Source organism: Carassius auratus, unplaced genomic scaffold (assembly GCF_003368295.1).
Source record: "Carassius auratus strain Wakin unplaced genomic scaffold, ASM336829v1 scaf_tig00001658, whole genome shotgun sequence".
Lineage (NCBI taxonomy): Eukaryota > Metazoa > Chordata > Actinopteri > Cypriniformes > Cyprinidae > Carassius > Carassius auratus.
Genome location: NW_020523378.1, coordinates 69,008 through 89,153, shown reverse-complemented (window position 1 = coordinate 89,153; position 20,146 = coordinate 69,008). Strand labels below are relative to the sequence as shown.

The following is a 20,146-nucleotide window of genomic DNA, read 5'->3' as shown; positions in this document are numbered from 1 at the left end:
AAATGGAAATTGAGTAGTCGCAATTACCCTTTTTTTTTCTTTTTTTTCAGATTCCATAGTTTTCAACATTGCTAATAAGAAGAAATTCTTATTACAAAATCAGCATATTAGAATGATTTTTGAAGGATCTTGTGACACTGAAGACTAGAGTAATGATGCTGAAAATTCAGCTGTGATATCACAGGAATAAACGACATTTTAAAATATTTTAAAGATACTAAAGAAAAAATACTTAAACAGTACACACAAAAATAGTTTCACTATATTACTGTTCTATTTTTTATCCAATAAATCCAGCCTTGGTCAGCATATAAGAGGTTTTAAAAAAACATTACAAATCTTACCCACCCAAACGTTTGACAGTGGTGTGCATGTGAAACAATAGATGACAAAATGTTCATTTTTGGGTAAAAGGTTCCAGAAGTGTTCCAGAGTTGCTCTTGATTGGGTCAATGTCACGATGTCATTTGTTTCCATAGATGGTGTTGATCGAACTTCAACCATCTGAGAGAAGAAAAGAGGGAGCACAGGGATTCCTGGCAGCAGGGTGAAAGGTCATCATAAGGTCACGAGGCCTTCTGCCTATAACACCCCCCTCCCCTCCACCTGCTAACCTACCAATGCCAAATAGCCAATAGGAGAGGTGGGGCGTGGTCTACACAGTGCCATTCACCATTTTCTGAAAGGCTTAACACAAGCAAGTTCTGTCACCATGACTTCTTCAGCGTGTTTACATTCGAGTTAGGGAGAAAATCACATCTTCAACACTTCCTTAGAAGAACGCCACAAAGGGTCTAAGTGTCGACAGGCCATTAGAGGGGGTCCGTAATGCAGCGCAGACAACTCTGGGATTTCACACAAAAAAAAAAACAGCCACCAGACGAAACCAGATCAAGACATAGTTGCAGATTCGATTTCTGTGTCTCTGTGCAGATGCTAAAAATATTATGTTCTAGCATGTTTACACGTCATACTGTCAATGAAATCCGAAGTCGTTTTTTTCAGGTGCGAGTGATGTGAGGACGGTGTACAGCTTTAGGTTCCTAAATGGCTTCGTAGTTTACAATCGTGTTTGTATTTACTGTTTTGTTGTTCTAGTTTTTACTTGTGCCAGTAGGAAAGCTGATTTACAACACTACAATGATGCTAAAGTCAGAGCTACGGATGGTACTCAGAAGAAAGAGAGGGAATGTGAGAGCAGCGATGGGAAAGGAAACAGGAAGTGATGTCAGTGGAAGGGTCTGTAGATGGAGCGAGGAATGTCGTACATGGATTCTGATGTAAGGAACAGTCGAGGGAGATCAGGAGGTGGAATACAGGAGAAATGCCAGTGAATCCAAGTAGATGGAAAGGTTGAAGAGGAGCAGGTGAACATGGAGGTCAGAGGTGAGGTGCGCAGATCCAGACAGAATATGCAGATAAATATATAGTTGTTTTTTTTATTTGAATGTCATTTTTTATATATATATATGATTTGATTTAATAAATTAAAATATAAATAAAATGTAAAAAATATATTTAAATAATGGAATTAAATTGAAACTATATATATATTATATTATATTATTAACTATTTTCAGTGGAAGATGTGCTAAACATGGTCAAATGTGTTAAACAGACCTTTTATTAGTGTCTGAAAGGATACATATGCTTGGGAGACATGCACAACTTCATGAATGACTTCAAATTATTTTTTATGCACTTCATTTTTTTAAATCTGTAAGTGCACAGCCGTAAATTGATGTTTTAGCAATTTTGGGACAATTACTTGTGTTGTATGGATGTTTTCAGCTAGTTTCTGTGTATTTGCGATATCAAATGTGTGGTACACAGTACTGTGTCAGTAGACTGTTGGAGCAACAGGGAGAAATATACAGTTTGTCACATGAGGAAAAAACACTAATGCATCCGTTTCTAGTACAGAGCTCCATCATGTGGTGACACTGTGCAATAGTTACCAATAAATGGGGTTAGGGTCTTTTTTTATTTTTTACAGTATTGTCTTAATATCAGCCATTAGTTAATCATGCCAGGTATAAAAAGTAGAACGTTTACAATAAGAAATGAGCTTTTAGTTTTGGACTCCAAGTGAAAGATCTGATTTTCTGCATGGGAAGGGTCTGAAAGTTGTTGTTTTTTATTGTTAATTGCTTTAATTGTTTTAATCCAGGACATTAAAGTCCCTTGATGAGGGTGTTCAGTGATTGTTAATGTATCTTATTTCAAGTTTTTCCTATAATAGCTTTGCTTTCCGTGCCCTTGGTGCTGTGAATCCTTGCTGAAACCATCAAAAGTGAATTTGCAATAGCGTGCAATAGACTCTTCATCAGCAACAGGGTGTGAATCATAGGACTGAGGGGGAACTGGGGGTCCCGGAAAGAGGAACTGGACTAACAAACTCCGCCCTCTCCTCCAAATCTCCCACAGTTCCTGTATTCGCTGGCCTACAACTTGACGCACCTACCCACACCTCAAGTGTTTTTTGCTTTTTGGCTCATCCAAAGAAACCAGTCATGATGAAACAGACAGTAAAGAGGCACTTTCGCATCCATTCGGTGGCGACTGACGCGGTTCAAAGCTGCCTAAAAGACAGAATGTTGACTATGCAGTGTGTCGGCTTCATAAGCGACTTGATGCCTCCAAACTAGTGCTTTTAAAGTGCATGAAATGCCTTAAACAGAATGGTAGCCGGTGTTTTACAAGCATGTTAGCAAATCATCATGTGGCATCTTGTGCATCTTGTTTCTGGAGGTGCATTATTTGTGTGTATTAAGCCACTCGTCACTGCCATTTGAAAACAATTAGCAGATTCAAATGATTATTTATTCTTTTCTATTATTGATGCAGAGGTTATTGTATTCATTAGATGTATTATTTAAGATACCTTGTGTATTAACTTTTTGCTATGGCTGGTAACCATAAGTACATCTCAAATAACAACCTAGTTATTTTTTTGACGTTTTGTTTTCCCAATTTCTTTATCTAAAAAAAAAACATACCTGGTAGTCAAAAGACATATCAGTTTTTTGTGTTGTTTTTTTTTAATGTTGCTGTTTCCTTTCTTTCTTGTGTCTATAAATGCTTATATTTTGCTTACTCTGCCCGGATTGTGTATTTTAAACTCTAAGATATATTTTTTTTTGTCACACGTTGTAAACAGCCAGTTGTCTCTATCTCTTTCTCTCTCTCACTCACTCACTCACCTTGAGATTTCGCTGTTATTCTGTTTTTCACCTCAGCTGTTACGGTGTTTAATGCCAAATACTTACGGCGTAGCGTCATTGCGTAGTTCTTTTTCGAAGAATGCTTCTCGCTTGTGATTGGATATCGAAGAATGACGTGTGTTCAGCTGTATTTATTGCGTGTTATTTCCAAATGCGCTTGACTGCAAACCTGCAGCAAAATTACAATGCTGTAACAATGTTAACATTTACATGCTGCCTTGGTATTCCGAAAAATAAAAATAAACTAACGTTTTAACGTCGACAATATTTTTTTGTTGTTGTTGCATTTTTTTATTTTATTTTTTTGTAAAAGGTTTTGCTCGTTAGCATATCGGAACTCTGATGCTGATCGATTTTATTTTATTTTTATTTGTTGTTTTTTCCCCTTCTATTCTGAAGGGTCTTGCTTTACTACGCTCTGTGAATTTTTTTCTTTTTTTCAAGAGCCGATGTCCTGTATTGACTGCAGGCTGACGTACATATACATATACAAAATATATATTTTAAAAGAATCTTATCTTTATGAAACGATAAAACCAAATAAAAACCGAGAAAAATAAATAAATAAAAACACGGAGAAAAAAAAAAGCTAATTTATATTTTAGAGATGCATGCAAGAGGCTGGGAAGTCATATCTTGAATAACAAATGGCAGTGCCTTTTTTTCGTATTGTATTGTATTCAGACATTTAACACAAATGTAAATGATTTTATATGGCTCTAAAATATAGAAATAAGTAAGACGCATTGATGGTCGAAACTTTAAGTCATACAAATTCCATACGAGCTGATTGTGAAGCGTTTGCTGGTAGTTCATGGGGATCTGTATGCTTTAGGTACTTCAGTGCTGTTATGAAGTTATGATTATATCTGTCTGTACAACACAGAGATGTGTATATATTTTTTGTTTGTATGTGTGCAAGAAACCGGATCGTCTTGTAATTTTTGTACATATACTTTCTTAGTTGCATCATAACATGATGTTTTCATCAGAGGTTGTTACCTGTGACGTCACATCTCGTGTCACGTCTCTCTGCTCATCTTAAGCGCAGGTTTTAAACATCTTTAATGAAATAAACATGACTTTAGACAATAAAGAGAGGGATTCTGTAATCTCTTTCCCTCTTTTTTTCGTGGCCATGTGCGTGTGTGTTTGTACTTTAATGGGAGATTATTGTACTGTTTGTGTGTCTGTGATGTTATGTCCGCCAACTGAATGTGTTTTTGTCTGTTTCGTTGGGTCTGTGTTAAATGCTTGACATCTTTGTAATAACCACAGACAAAAAGTATTAAAACGTAACTTTTGAAAAGGATGCAATGTGTTTTTCTCATTTCAAAGCAGTTGTTGAATGGTATGGAGGAAGCCGTTCTCATATATTTAGAGATTAGATAAACTATTAACCACGCGAGTCTATGAGGAATTTACTGCCACCTCTTGGTTTCAACCAATCAGAGAGCTCGAGACAGATTTTTATTGCCAAGGGGCGGGGCTTACTCTGGGAAAAAAACTGAAAAATGCTGAGTCACTCTCGACTCAACGTTTTATAAACTCATTTATAATGAGCCAGTGAAAGTGGCGCACAGATGGTCAGTGTTGTTTAAAATATGGGAAGAAATTAGAAACTGATTATTTTTGTGAAATTTAAATAAAGATGATTAAAAAGTAGGATTTAACCATGAAAATACGCTGGTACAAAAATAACAAATCGGGCTTGTGCTGCCTGACTAAACTACTTTCACGGTTAAATAAAATATTGAGGTAGAGTATTGAAATTATTTTTTTCACAGTAATTTCACAATATGTATATTTTTAAATGGTTAAATTGTAAAACAAACATTTTAACTAGTGTCTTACAATAAAGAGAATGATATTTCTTAAACATTAATGTGAATTTGTGAGGGTGATGTCTTTCAACTGTCTTGTTTTTCTTGTGAATTTAAGGTAAAATATGACATTTGTGTGATCCACCCTTACCCCTCAACAAAAATACATTTAAAAAAAATAATAATAATAATAATAATCAGAACATTATATATTTTACACAATATTTGTTTTTATTTTAAGCTGAAAATAATGATGAACATCAATAGTAAAGTATTTGAAAGGCTCTTTGAGTCTTTTGGTTAAAGAAGGCCACATGAATAACACTCAGTTCTCGAAATCAAGTGCTCATTTTCATAATGAATCCACTGATATGATATGAATGTAACATAACATCTCCGATACCGTCTGGCTCAGTTTCATCTGAAATCATGAATGCAGAACATCACTCAAACAATGTTTCATGATAATAATAATAATAAAAAGTCACTACACAGGCAATACAATGTTTCTGAGGTTAACATATTTTTCTACCTACCCTGATAAATATGTAGTTTAAATTCTAACTCAAAGGCACATACCCAAGTACAGGTAAACATGCGTCAGAAGAAAAGTACAAAATATGATCTACTAAATCTTAAAATATCTTTTAGTTGGGTTCAATCTTTTTTAATCCTGTTTTAATTATAAAGCTCACATTTATCAGTACAGCCATGTTCTGTATTCTTCATACAGTAAGTGAAACCCACAATGTGCAAAATCAGATACTAAGCTGACCTCGACTGCAGGTTGGTCTTTTTTTCTAACAAATAAAAGCATAAACAACATCAATGGCTATACAGACAGGACATTCAGAAGGCTGGAGCCGGTTATCACTTTATCACAGAACATCCAACACAGCAGACTCAACGGCTGATTTGAAACAGAAAATAATAGTGTTGCACAAAACACATGAATACAGTCAATAATGAGCTCAAATAACACTTAAAGGGACAGTTCACCCGAAATGCAAATTCAGTTATCATTTACTCACACTAACAGTTTTTTTTTTCTTCTTTTTTTTTTTGCTTAACAAAAAGGAAAATATTTGAAGGATTGTTGTTTTTTCCTTGCACGATAAATTGTGTGTATAATTATATATATAATTTTGGGTCTGGGTTCATGGGACAGCATGAGGGTGAATAAATATGGGCACGTTTCATTTTTGGGTGAACTATCCTTTTGAGCAGATGGTATTTTTGGTCTGGGCACAATTATTGACGGATGCACAGCACACATTATATTAAATATAACATTTTAAGACAGCACAGCCATAATACCTTTTCAACACATAGTAAAATAACAATAAAATTGGTCTGGATTTATTCACTAACAAAAAGTGGTTCTTCGTAATACTATGCCCTTTTTGGACATGTACAATACTAATATAATACCATGATCATCTTTGAAGTATCTTGTAAATATCAAGGTGTATAAATATTGGAAATCATTTAGTGGTCATTCAGTAAGCATTTGTGACCCTGGAGCACAAAACCAGCCTTAAGTTGCTGGGGTTTAAATTTAGTAATAGCCAAAAAAACAAAACATTGTATGGGTCAAACTTATTGATTTTTCTTTTATGCCAAAAATCATTAGGATATTAAGAAAAGATCATGTTCCATGAAGATATTTTGTACATTTCCTACTGTAAATATATCAAAACTTAATTTTTGATTAACATGCATTGTTCAGAATTCATTTGGAAGATTTCAAAGGCGATTTTCTCAATATTTAGATTTTTTTGCACCCTCAGATTCCAGGTTTTCAAATAGTTGTATATGCAAATTTTGCCATATCCTAACAAACCATACATCAGTCGAAAGCATATTTATTCAGCTTTCAGATAATCTCAGTTTGAAAACTTGACACTTAAGACTTGTTTTGTGGTCCAGGGGTCACATTTAGTAGCATCCAGTACTAAAATTGAATACTCTGAATGATATGTACCTCCCTGTTCAGAAGCGTGAAAATAAAACTGCTTGGTTGCGTATCTGAAGCAGCTCAATTGTGTTTAATAGAGCGCAAATGTGACCCAACCGGAAAGAGATGTAAACAAATTGCGGTGGGTTTGGTGCTTGTCAGTTTAGTGAGGTCAAATTGTGCTAATCTAGGATGTCCTTTAAAAACACAATGCTTCCATGTAACAGTTATAGCCACGGTCCCATCAATAGAGGCTCCAAAAGCTCTACTGACTAAACGTGCACAAAACACACACACACACGTGATACAGAGGAGACGGTGTTACTGATGTGACAATCCCAGAGGCAGGTGGGACAGTATGTTACACAGCAGCAGTGCCTCGTCCGGAGGCAGAACCAGAGAAGACTCCTTGGGTCCAGGGAGGTGTTTGAGAAGAGGGCTGGTCAGACTGTTTTGGCATGAACACGGACTCTCTCAGCTCCGGATCAGGGTCAGGAACTCGTCTCGTGTCTTGGGGTCCTCACGGAAAACACCCAGCATGGTGCTGGTCACAGTCTTGCTGTTCATCTTCTGGACACCTCGCATAACCATACACATGTGACTGGAGAACAGCAAAGAGACTAAATACATCTTGAGCGTTGGACATTCTTATAACATTATTAAAAAAAAATGTACGAAAAAAAAAGAAATGGATTGTTCATACTTATTACATTATAAAATAAAATACAATTTTACTTGTGACTGGACAATAGGAAAGAAAATTCAATACTGATATTTGGTCTTTCTTAGCATTACACTGTATATCAAATACAATCTTGAGGATTGCTCATACATATTAAACTGTAAAATAAAATAAATTGTGAGGACTGGTCATACTTTTTACATAGTAATAAGTAGGAACATTCCTCAAGAGTTATTTTATTTAATTTTATTTTGCATCGTAAAATAAATAAATAAATAAATATAAAATAAAATATAAAATCTTGAGGATGGCTCATACTTATTGCATTTTTAAAAAAAGAAAAAAGATCTGTTTGTACTTTTTACATTGTAAAATAAAATAAAATATAAAAAAAATCCACTTGTGACTTATTCAGTAAAGAAAATAAATACATCTTGATATTAGGTCTTCCTTAGCATTACATAATAAAATGAATTAAATATTAAATGATTGCTCATACGTAAGAATTGTAAAATAAATAGTAAGGACTGATCATACTTTTTACATAAATACAATTTAGTAACTCTTGAGGATCATTCATACTTATTACATTGTGAAATAAAACAAACAAAAAATAGAAAAACAAAACAAAAAAACGAGGATTGTTCATTATTATTACAATATAAAATAAAATTAAATATAAAATCTTGAGGATTTCTCATACTTATTACACTGTAAAAAAATTGTGAGGTCTGTTAATACTTATTAAATTGCAAAATAAAATAAAATAACGAGGATTATTCATACCTTTTACATTGTAAAATAAAATATAATTGTATATTCTTTTTCAGTAAAGAAAATAAATACATCTTGACATTTGGTCTTTCCTAGCATTACAGCGTAAAATCAAATTCCACTTGGAACTCTTGTCATTACATTGTAAATGGAAAGCTGAGCCTGAGTTTGTACGTACGTAGCTTCCACCACCACCCCGACACCAGCAGGCTGCAGCGCTTCAGTGATGGCCACCGCAATCTGTTTGGTGAGACGCTCCTGAACTGAAACAAGACAAGCAGACCAGAACTACTGAGAACACTTCAGTGTGAACCTTTCAAGTTTATCAATGAAACAAATAAGGATTAGAAGGAATAGAATAAATATTACTACATGCTACTGTTTGTTTGAGGAAAAAAGACCATTACCTTGCAATCTCCTGCTGTATATCTCAACAATCCTGGTGCAAAACAAAAAACACAGTTAATAATCGAGCTAGATTTATACACAATATACCTCCATGATATGTGATGGTGGCTTGAGAAGACTTCATTGCTCGGGGATTTTAGTCATTGGTGCTAATGATATAAAACCTGGGCCAGGGGTATATTTACTAAAAATCTATATATTTTATTTAAAAATACTAAATGTTAACTAACAAAAAGCACACTTTCAATTAAGACACTTGCTAACTGAAAATATTTCATTTAAGTACATAATAATATGTGTATTTATAGAAAATATGTATAAATCTGTAATATTATAACTCAAATACACTATCATTTTGAAGTTTAGGGTCAGTAAGAAATTATTTTATTCAGCTAATTAATTCAAATCAATTCAAGCATACAGTAAAGATTTTTATAGTGATACAAAATATTCTCATTTAACAATGCTGTTCTGTTGAACTTGATCTTTTTATCAAAGAATGCCAAAAATTAAAAATCGTTTTCAACAAAAAGAATAAAAAAATTAAGCAGCACAACTGTTAATAACATTGATAAGAAAATATGCAGTGAGAATTCAGCTCTTCCATCACAGACAAAATATACATTTTAAAATAAATAAAAAAGGTTATTTTAGATTGTAATAATTTAACAGTTTGTTTAATAAAATAAATACAGCCTTGTCGAGCATAAGAGATTTTTTTTCAAAAACAGAAAATCTTACAGACTCCAAACTTTTAAATGGTAGCATATATAATCTTATAGAATATATAATTTGTATTTAAAGTCATTTTATAATTATTTACAGTATATTTATTAAATTGCATGTGAATTTAAAACTCCAGAGTGGGGATATGGCCAATTAAATTGCATAATCATTATAGATTATCATTCACCTTCCATTTTTTCACAGTATATTTATTCATCTATTCAATATTCATGAGAACAGAACAAACACAATAAATCATTTTCACTGCTGGGATATAATATCAGATGTAACTTATTATCACACTCTGTTTCATGACTGATCATTTGATCTGCTGCACTACACTAGAAGAGTCAGACTCTTGTCACGACTACAGCCGTAATCAGAAATGAGTCTTGTGTGTGTGGTACGGCTGAGAGCTCCAGTACGTGACTGCTGTTGTCATGTCTTCATCAGTGGAGTGCTGTGTTACGGTTGGTACATGGTGAAATGGCTAAGCCACAGGTATTGGGGTCAGATTGGATCAAGCCTCTCTTTGTCACTCACACATTGTGTCTAATCCTCTTACAGACACTTATACTCTCACTGCTTCAAACACACACACACACACACAGGCATGTGCATCTTGCTTTCACAGACAAACAACACCCCTGAGGGGAAGAGAGCCATTAATCCACTTTACTCGAGAAAATCCAGCCGACTTCACTAAAAATAAATAAAACATGCTGCTTTGTGGCAAAATAAATTTGCAAGATCATGAAGGAATCCGTTAAGATTCAAAAGTGCATCATAAAAACAATTCACATCATTATATAGAAATATGATTTTAAAGGACTCTACAAAAGGAAAAATCTGCATTTATACAGCAAAACAATTTTAAATAATTTAAAAAAGTATTAATTTCTTCCTTTCAAAAAAAGAATACTGACCACATATAAAATTTGTAATTGGAATTTATTTTTTGAAAAATAGAATTTAAAAAGGTTTATAAAATGTACTGTTAAAAAAAAAATTAAGGCAAATTTAATTTGGACCCTTTCTGGTGGTCAAACATTAGTAGAACATAGTTAGTAGCAGTTAATGTGATGTAGGACTGTATTTTGTTATCTAATACAATCACATTCAGATGGACTGGGAAAAGATGGAAGAGATTTAAGTATCCAGATACTTTTTGGGGCCACTGTTTGTGAAAAAAAAAGAAGAAAAAAAAACCTAAAGATTTTTGAAAAAGGTTGTTCTTTAATATTTATATGAGAAACCTGGGTGCATTTTGCCTACCTTGCTAGTTTACTCAGACCAAGAACCCTCTTGTTTGGAAGGTAACCTATATGCACCTGTAAAAAACAACACATTAACTGACAAAAGAAAGACAAAACAAACAAAACATGAGAATTATATGCACAACAATTTCACAACTAGTTTTCAACAAACTGGACACCAGCACTAGCAAGCTACATGGCATGAGATCTATCCATCTCTCTCTCTCTCTCTCTCTCTCTCTCTCTCTCTCTCTATATATATATATATATATATACACACAATAAATATCACTATTGCGAAATAACTTGCGTAAAATGTTCACCATATTGCCCACTTCTAAATGTATTACAATAAATAAAGACGCAGAGATCTGTATCTGTGCATATGCTCGGAAGTGGCAGCCCCCGACCTAACCTCCTCTCCACCGTCCAACTCAAATGTCACCAACAATTTGATGAAACGGCCCAGAGAAAGGGCAGCATCAGCAGACATGTGAGGATTTTCTTTTTTCCCTCTTCTGCTCTCTGTTCTGATGCGATAATCCTGCACGTCACCGAACCCTCTTGGCCTTCTCCAATCAACATCCTTTAAAGAGCTTTACCGAAAACTACAGAGCACCGGGGAAATGAGCAAAGTGCTTTTTGCAACTTAATCCATTTTAGACCAACAGGTAAGAGATGCGGTGGCTGTAGGGAAGATATGTTTCAAGTGTAAAAGAAAGCGCAACTGTTCGGCTCAGTGTTTGTGATGGACACTAAGAGTGTTGTGTGGACAATCAAGAAGACAGTGGATGCTGAAGCGCAAGCAAGAAGACCAAAAATGAAAGAGAACGGGCGCACGGCTCTGAAAGAAATTGGTGAGTCATTATCTTGTTGCAGATGCGGCGAGGTAAATAGATGAGAAGGGATAAGGGCCCGCGCCGATGACGACAGGGAGCTATCAACCACATCTGACAAACAAAATTGCAACGGCTCAGTCTATCATCAGCAGCCATTTGCGGCGTGACAGGATCGACGGTGTCTCTTTTGTCTTAAATGGCAGACACCTGCAGTGCTGTGAGCCGGAGGGAGGAACTAAATGTCAAACCTGGAGGATCAAGAGTGGGCATTGTTTTTGAGTGGATCTCAGACCCGATATTCCAACTTGTCCTTGTTACTTTCTAGATTTAATTATAACTAATTAACTTGGTTATTGACTGATTGCATATAAGCTTTCTTTTTTATCCAGGTATATCAGAAAACAGGAAGCTGCCATAACGTGAGTGAATCTCACAAAGAAATGTACAAGGAATATTACACCCCACAATTACAAGACATATTTAAGATAGAAAGAAACTTATTTTCATTTTAATTAAGCATTTAATTAAATATCACTACTTTAAAATTATTGTAATTCATCAATTTAAATCAATCCTGATTAAAGTCAGCATATGTTGACTTAAAATACCTTTTAAAATAACTTATTTGAGCAGTGATACTTTCAAAATATTAATGTCAATAATATACCACATTATAGTAATGAGAATTGGATGTATTTTTGCATTACATTTCATAAAAATTATGCAACAACACAAAAAATGTACAGTCCCTAATATAGGCTTACTTTCATCTTAATAATAATTTATTTTAATCATTGTATAATATATATATATATATATATATATATATATATATATATATATATATATATATATATATATATATATAATAAATTAATAATACAATTCAATTTTAAACTTGAATAAAAATGAACTTTTAGAAAAAAAAAAGACTTTTCTTAAACCCTTTTACAATAAGGTAGTGGTGACTAATTACTTTTTAAAACTACATTAACACCAAAGAAGTTTTGTCTCTCAAATATGGTCATAAAAACTGTATTGCAAAGTGCAAAGGTGACGTGAATGTTGTTGTTAATGAGGGTTAAACTATTCTTCTTACCCGCCCAAAAATGGGAACTAAATGATGTTCACACATGGAGAACATGTCAATATCCTTCACAATCACCATCTCATCATGGTCTTCGTCAAAGATTGCATCATTCAGGACATCTGCAAAGAGGAACAACAAATAAATCAAGAAGATCAGACTGGTCACCATCAGGTGAGAGATATGACACTTGATGACATCATGAAATCATTATATTTCCCCCCGTACGCTCTTCCTGTTGTGGCCCTGTGTCATTTCTCTTAGCTCATATCATTGTTTTATCTTGTCTTTTCATGTGGGGCTTTTTAATTTCCTGGCCCCTATCTTGGGGAAGGTTTCTGTGGAAACATGGCTGCTGGTTGGGCTTCAGGGGCTTGTTGAGTTGTGACTCTCACATGCATTGTTGGCACTTCTGTTTAGTCACTGTGCGATCAAGACGGTATAAAGCAATCCCTTTTCAGGCTGTTTTTATGTATATTATTACTTCAGCAACAGGTGCATCCAACAGGTATTATGCCATTATAACTATTATCTTATTATATTATTATCTTATTATATTATCCCTATTATCACTTGCTATTATCACAAAACTAAATCCTAACTCTTTTTCTTTTTTACTCTTTCTAAAAGAAAAAAAAAAAACCTGAGCAGTGTTTGTCCATGCAAAACTCCTTATGATAGCAACCATTCAAGGGACATGGACAAACTCTTCTTTTGAATTAAATAAAAATATTGTTTTTATTACCAAATGATCAACACACTCAAATTGACTAATCTCTTATTTAACAAAAATACTAATAGGAGAACAACATTTTTACATTTTATGATTTGACTATAATCTACTTATTAAAATTTATGAGCAGTGCATTGAACATAGCAAAATAACACGCATTCTCATACAAAAATGAAGCAAACAAAAATTATTTTAAGAGCCAAGTAATGCTTTTGTTATGAATATAAAAACTTAGCCTAACATAACACACCCTTTCATTGCCATTTTTATGTTATCATGGCAAAAAGGCACCCTACAGTGATATTGAATTATACATGCATACAGTATTGTTCAAAATAATAGCAGTACAATGTGACTAACCAGAATAATCAAGGTTTTTAGTATATTTTTTATTGCTACGTGGCAAACAAGTTACCAGTAGGTTCAGTAGATTGTCAGAAAACAAACAAGACCCAGCATTCATGATATGAACGCTCTTAAGGCTGTGCAATTGGGCAATTAGTTGAAAGGGGTGTGTTCAAAAAAATAGCAGTGTCTACCTTTGACTGTACAAACTCAAAACTATTTTGTACAAACATTTTTTTTCTTCTGGGATTTAGCAATCCTGTGAATCACTAAACTAATATTTAGTTGTATGACCACAGTTTTTTAAAACTGCTTGACATCTGTGTGGCATGGAGTCAACCAACTTGTGGCACCTCTCAGCTGTTATTCCACTCCATGATTCTTTAACAACATTCCACAATTCATTCACATTTCTTGGTTTTGCTTCAGAAACAGCATTTTTGATATCACCCCACAAGTTCTCAATTGGATTAAGGTCTGGAGATTGGGCTGGCCACTCCATAACATTAATTTTGTTGGTTTGGAACCAAGACTTTGCCCGTTTACTAGTGTGTTTTGGGTCATTGTCTTGTTGAAACAACCATTTCAAGGGCATGTCCTCTTCAGCATAGGGCAACATGACCTCTTCAAGTATTTTAACATATGCAAACTGATCCATGAGCCCTGGTATGCGATAAATAGGCCCAACACCATAGTAGGAGAAACATGCCCATATCATGATGCTTGCACCTCCATGCTTCACTGTCTTCACTGTGTACTGTGGCTTGAATTCAGAGTTTGGGGGTCGTCTCACAAACTGCCTGTGGCCCTTGGACCCAAAAAGAACAATTTTACTCTCATCAGTCCACAAAATGTTCCTCCATTTCTCTTTAGGCCAGTTGATGTGTTCTTTGGCAAATTGTAACCTCTTCTGCACATGCCTTTTTTTTAACAGAGGGACTTTGCGGGGGATTCTTGAAAATAGATTAGCTTCACACAGACGTCTTCTAACTGTCACAGTACTTACAGGTAACTCCAGACTGTCTTTGATCATCCTGGAGGTGATCATTGGCTGAGCCTTTGCCATTCTGGTTATTCTTCTATCCATTTTGATGGTTGTCTTCCGTTTTCTTCCACGTCTCTCTGGTTTTGCTCTCCATTTTAAGGCATTGGAGATCATTTTAGCTGAACAGCCTATCATTTTTTGCACCTCTTTATAGGTTTTCCCTTCTCTAATCAACTTTTTAATCAAAGTACGCTGTTCTTCTGAACAATGTCTTGAACGACCCATTTTCCTCAGCTTTCAAATGCATGTTCAACAAGTGTTGGCTTCATCCTTAAATAGGGGCCTCCTGATTCACACCTGTTTCTTCACAAAATTGATGACCTCAGTGATTGAATGCCACACTGCTATTTTTTTGAACACACCCCTTTCAACTAATTCAACTAATTGCTCAATTGCACAGCCTTAAGAGCGTGCATATCATGAATGCTGGGTCTCATTTGTTTTCTGAGAATCTACTGAACCTACTGGTAACTTGTTTGCCACGTAACAATAAAAAAATATACGAAAAACCTTGATTATTCTGGTTAGTCACATTGTACTGCTATTATTTTGAACAATACTGTACGTGTGTGTGTGTGTATATATTTATATATGTTCTCAAACCGGATATCACTACACTTGAACTCTCTCACAACAGATCTGGAAGAGAAGACAATGCTGAATAAAGTCGTAGTTTTTTGTTATTTTTGGACCAAAATATATTTTCAATGCTTCAACAAATTCTAACGGACCCTCTCATGTCACATGGACTACTTTGATGATGTTTTTCTTACCTTTCTGGACATGGACAGTATACCGTACACACAGTTTCAGTGGAGGGACAGAAAGCTCTCTGACTAAATCTAAAATATCTTAAACTGTGTTCCGAAGATGAACTGAGGTCTCACGGGTTTGGAACAACATGAGGTTATTCGACCTCGACATAAGTTATTAATAACATTATTTCGATTTTTGGGTGAACTTACCCTTTAAGGGTTTGTGAAAAAATAAAAAAATAAATATATATATATTATATATATATATATATATATATATATATATATATATATATATATATATATATATGGGGAAGTCGTGGCCTAATGGTTAGAGGGTTGGACATGAGTCATATATATATATATAATTTTTTTTTTTTCACAAACCCACAAACCCTTATATATATATTATGAGCAATAGTAATAATAGTTATGCAAACAGCCCTGACAAACTGATAGTATCCCTCATAAAAGTGATTTAACAAGCTTTTTTTCCGATGTTGTTTCATGGTTCCCAGAACTAGGAAAGACCTTTGTTAATATTTAAACAGATTCTGGTCATTTTACCGTTCAGTTTGGTAACTAACCCGCATGCTTTTCAGAAACCGAGCAAACTATATATGCATGCAGTGTTGTGTAAATGCTACAGCTGATCTGAGCATCTGTTGAATTTAACCTGAGGGCAGCAGCTGTTACGTCCTAAACAAACAGCCGCTTTCACGCGCAAAGGTCTCACATATGACAGTGGCACCAACAGAAAAGAACAAGAAATCAAATCAACGTCTCCATGAAGTCATCTTTCAGCCTCACTGCTACCATCACACACACTCAATTAAACACAAACTTGCTTACACACTGAACAAAAATACACCTGGAATACAATAAGTAACCATAGAAACCCATTGAAATTGCGAAGATGTCAACCAGCAGAGCTCTAGTTAAGGATAATGTTACTGCTGCAGAGGGTTTGGCTTGTTCTCCATCGCTTAAATAAGAGACAGGCATCCATCTAGACAGGGGACAACAGAGCAGAATGATGGGTAATATAGAAAAGAGACCGTACTGAGCTACTTAAACTCTGTAAATTGAGCAATATCACTCGTCTCTATGATCTTGACTGGTTTTATGTGACGAGGCCAAAACAAAATCATAAACTATAAGTAACATAATGATAAATGCATTGTAATAAAAACATCATAATAATTCTCTAATTTCACAATCCATCATTCCTTCCTTTTATCAGTGTCTATGACTGGGGAGTAACTGAGCACTAAGACAAATGTGTTATAAAATGGTAAAATGGTGCAAAAATAGCAGCAAAAACTATTTATTTGCATAATCACCCAAACATATTTAAAGGTGTGTGACATTTTAAGATACTTACATATTATAGAAGTAACTATTGATGCTTGTTGTAATAATAATACAATTACCATATAATTTTTTAGTTAATTAGTTCAAAACAAACATGAACATTTTAAAGTTTTTTCAGACTCATAAAAGTGGCCCATTTGATTTGTGCATTTTTATTTTTATTTTTTTTTTATTTTATATTATAATCTTTGTATTGAGTTACAGGCCAAAATTAAAATAAAATTTCCATTGTCTTCTAGCTACATTTAAGTAATTTAAAGATATACCTATCCTCCATTGTGATGTTAACAAATTGTACATCTTCAAATGTTTTAGTAAAATATATGTAAGTAAACACTAATGCTTATTCTGGCATTGATATATTATTATTATTATTATGTAAGTAAACACTAATGCTTATTCTTGCATTGATGTATTATTATTATGATTATTATTCATATTATTTGCCTGTGTTCAGTTAGTGTAAAAACCAAACCTGAATTATTTTAAAGATAATCCTGTTGTATTTTCAATCTATTGGTCTACAATTGCAGTTTGGTCAAAACTACTGAAAAACATTGAGAATGAAAAAAACATTGCATTCCAAAAGGCTTTAAAAAACATCTATATAGATTTCAGCCCTAGATGAAACAATTATAACCCAGAGATGAATATACTTTGACATCACCAATTAAGAAAGATCTAGGTGGGCCTTCGTCATTCAAGCACTTACTGTACAGTGTACCAAAAGCTTCCTTTTCTTGGAGCATTAACCACTGAGTCAACCAGCACGCATAAAAATGGGAAAATGCATCACAGCCTTACACAAACCCAAATGGTTTTCTGCCTCCAACACTTTAAATGTATTTCTGTGGAGACACAAAACTTTGCTAGAACGATTTAGGAAACTGCAGGGGTGGTGCAAACTTCAGCCAATCCCATTACAGAAAGACAAAGACCTTCCTCTAGAAATTTCTAATCAAATGCACCCTTCACCATGACACTGCATATTATACCATCTGTGAACCATGGACCCTTTTTAAGTGATGCATACAGTATGTAAGTGTTGTGTGGTTACTGAGGGCAGTCTGCTTTAACAAGGAGTTTTTTGGGGGGTAGAAAAGCAACATTAATACATTCCATGTGCATGGGCCCTAAAAATGCTACACAAACCAAGTCCAGATGTGCTGTTTATGTGGGAGTGTTGTTGGTAATGTGATGGTGGGCAGCACCCTGGCTCAACCACTTAGACAACAGCCTGAGAGTGACCAGTGAACAATTATGCAACATAAACCTTCGCTTTGAGGCGGAGTACCTGTTGAGCTAGTTAATCAAATTAATGGCACATGGAAGGATAATACTTTTACCCTGAAATGCTGGACATTGCATAAGTAAAAGATTAATGGTCTGTGGGACAAAAAAACAAAAACATCTGTATTAGAAAACAAAACAACTCCCAAATAACTCAATCTCATGAGAAAATGCAACTTTTAGGAGGTGCCAATTTAGTATAAAATCATATAAAGTGATTTAAATTGAAACGATTTTTAGAAAGAAAGAATAAATGCAAGCACGATAGTCCATCCCTAAACCTAATCATCAGGGAAGATCTGAAAACATATGAATGTGATCATACTAATTAATTAAAAGTGTGTTGAAAATAAATATGAGATTGTGAAAATATTTCATGAATTTAAAGAATGTCCTGGTTGATCTTTCAATAATGAAATAAATGTAAAGCTTCAAAAATGACCTAATCTCACCACAAAAGTGTACATTACTTGCATTATTCTTCTGAAGCTATAAGTTATAGACCCAAGATTTCATTGACAGTCCTTTAGCTACATTTAAGTTATTCACCACCAAACATGTTAACCATGACTAAATTCCGATTCCAGAATCTAAAATAATTCTTCATTCCTCAATCTTCTCTCTAGAATACAGTGGATAAGCTTTGGACCTTTTGAGGGCCATTTTGAGGTGATTTTGAGTCCTTTTAGATGCTTGACATCTTCAGTGACCATTCATTGTCATTGAGACACACCGCAAAGCGTTTTTCAAAATGTCTTTCTCTTGTGTTTCACTGAAGAAAGTCGTACTTTTAAGTTAAATGATGACAGACTTTCCACTTTTGGATGAAAATGTTCAACTTTTACAACCCTACATTCCGTCCCATTGACTCTCTCGCTCTGTCTAGTTGTTTGAACCCAGAAACATCTCTGTGAACGCCCCCTTACTGTCATAAAACTGAGAATTGCTGTAACACAAAGTTAACTTTAAAAAATGTGTTTTATTTATAGCACGCTTATTCTGTTTCGAAAGTCAAAATTTCGCTTTCAATGTTTTTCAGAGACAACATGACATTTCAGAGGGGGTAAAGATTAAGTAATAACGTTAATAATAATTTTAAATAAATTTAATACACATATAAAGTATAAGTAAGCACGCCTTGTCAGCTGTCATTCATTTATGCAACGAACTCACCGACGATTTTTTCCTGATAACCCTTGGTGAAGAACTGCATGGCGGTGGCGGCTCTCCGCGGAGTTTTGAGGAGCCCCTGCCGCTGCGGATCTTCCCCGAGCCCCCTGAGGATCGTGGTGTACGCCGCAGCGATGCTCGGCAGACTCATCTCATTGTCTTCCAGACTGCGAGTGCGTTCTTCCCGCCAGCTCTCCATCACGCTGGAGGACGGCGCGGTGCTCGGGGTCCCGGCGGCACTCCATCCGGGAATCTTCACCCGTCCGTCAAAGTGTCCGTTGATCGCGGAGTCTGCTTCATTTTCATTTTTATTAATTTGTTTCTGTTTGGACCGCTCCATGATTGCCTGAAAGTGTCGGCTTGGGTTATTATAAATCGGGTTTGTTTCTGAACACAATTTAAGGTGTAACGGACAAATTTGAGTGAAGTTCAACGGTTATACTCTTGTCAAACTCAGAGCTCTTGCAACAGCCGGTGATTTTATAAACATTGGCTAATCCGTGCGCGTTTCTATTGGTCGCCGGGGGCATCCGCGTCACAAGAGCTACATTGCTATTGGTCGAGAGACGTGCTTGCGTCAGGCCACCTGTGTCTAGTAAGAGATCTCATTCACATTAAAGTGATGTCTTGGGGCAGATCAAACCACCTAAGGGGATTG

General features: G+C 34.9%; 2 protein-coding genes across 3 annotated transcripts in view; one reads left to right on the top strand and one right to left on the bottom strand.

The window, feature by feature from the left end:
• LOC113069479 (protein Smaug homolog 1-like) overlaps nt 1-4,536 on the top strand; it is a 40,015-nt gene extending 35,479 nt beyond the window's left edge. For both annotated transcript variants that reach the window (XM_026242576.1, XM_026242575.1), the window contains exon 13: nt 480-4,536. In XM_026242576.1, coding sequence (XP_026098361.1) covers nt 480-508 — 29 coding nt within the window. In that variant the 3' untranslated portion in view covers nt 509-4,536. The remainder of the gene's footprint in view (nt 1-479) is intronic.
• A 723-nt stretch (nt 4,537-5,259) lies between these two features.
• Nucleotides 5,260-19,962, bottom strand: LOC113069480 (GTP cyclohydrolase 1-like). The gene is made up of 6 exons (XM_026242577.1): nt 19,492-19,962; nt 12,789-12,898; nt 10,870-10,925; nt 8,868-8,899; nt 8,639-8,723; nt 5,260-7,605 (listed from the first exon to the last, which is right to left on the bottom strand). Exons 1-6 carry the CDS (start codon nt 19,826-19,828, stop codon nt 7,479-7,481), a joined length of 747 nt encoding a protein of 248 aa, XP_026098362.1. The 5' UTR covers nt 19,829-19,962; the 3' UTR covers nt 5,260-7,478.
• Nucleotides 19,963-20,146: the final 184 nt, after the last annotated feature.

Bases quoted from the DNA above. Each gene is read 5' to 3' on its own strand.
- LOC113069480 (XM_026242577.1), bottom strand. From the start codon at position 19,828: ATGGAGCGGTCCAAACAGAAACAAATTAATAAAAATGAAAATGAAGCA. The intron at 12,899-19,491 runs GTGAGTTCGTTG...TCCTCTTTGCAG, and splicing joins TTATCAGGAAAAAATCGTCG to ATGTCCTGAATGATGCAATC. The intron at 8,724-8,867 runs GTAATGGTCTTT...GTCTTGTTTCAG, and splicing joins ATACAGCAGGAGATTGCAAG to TTCAGGAGCGTCTCACCAAA.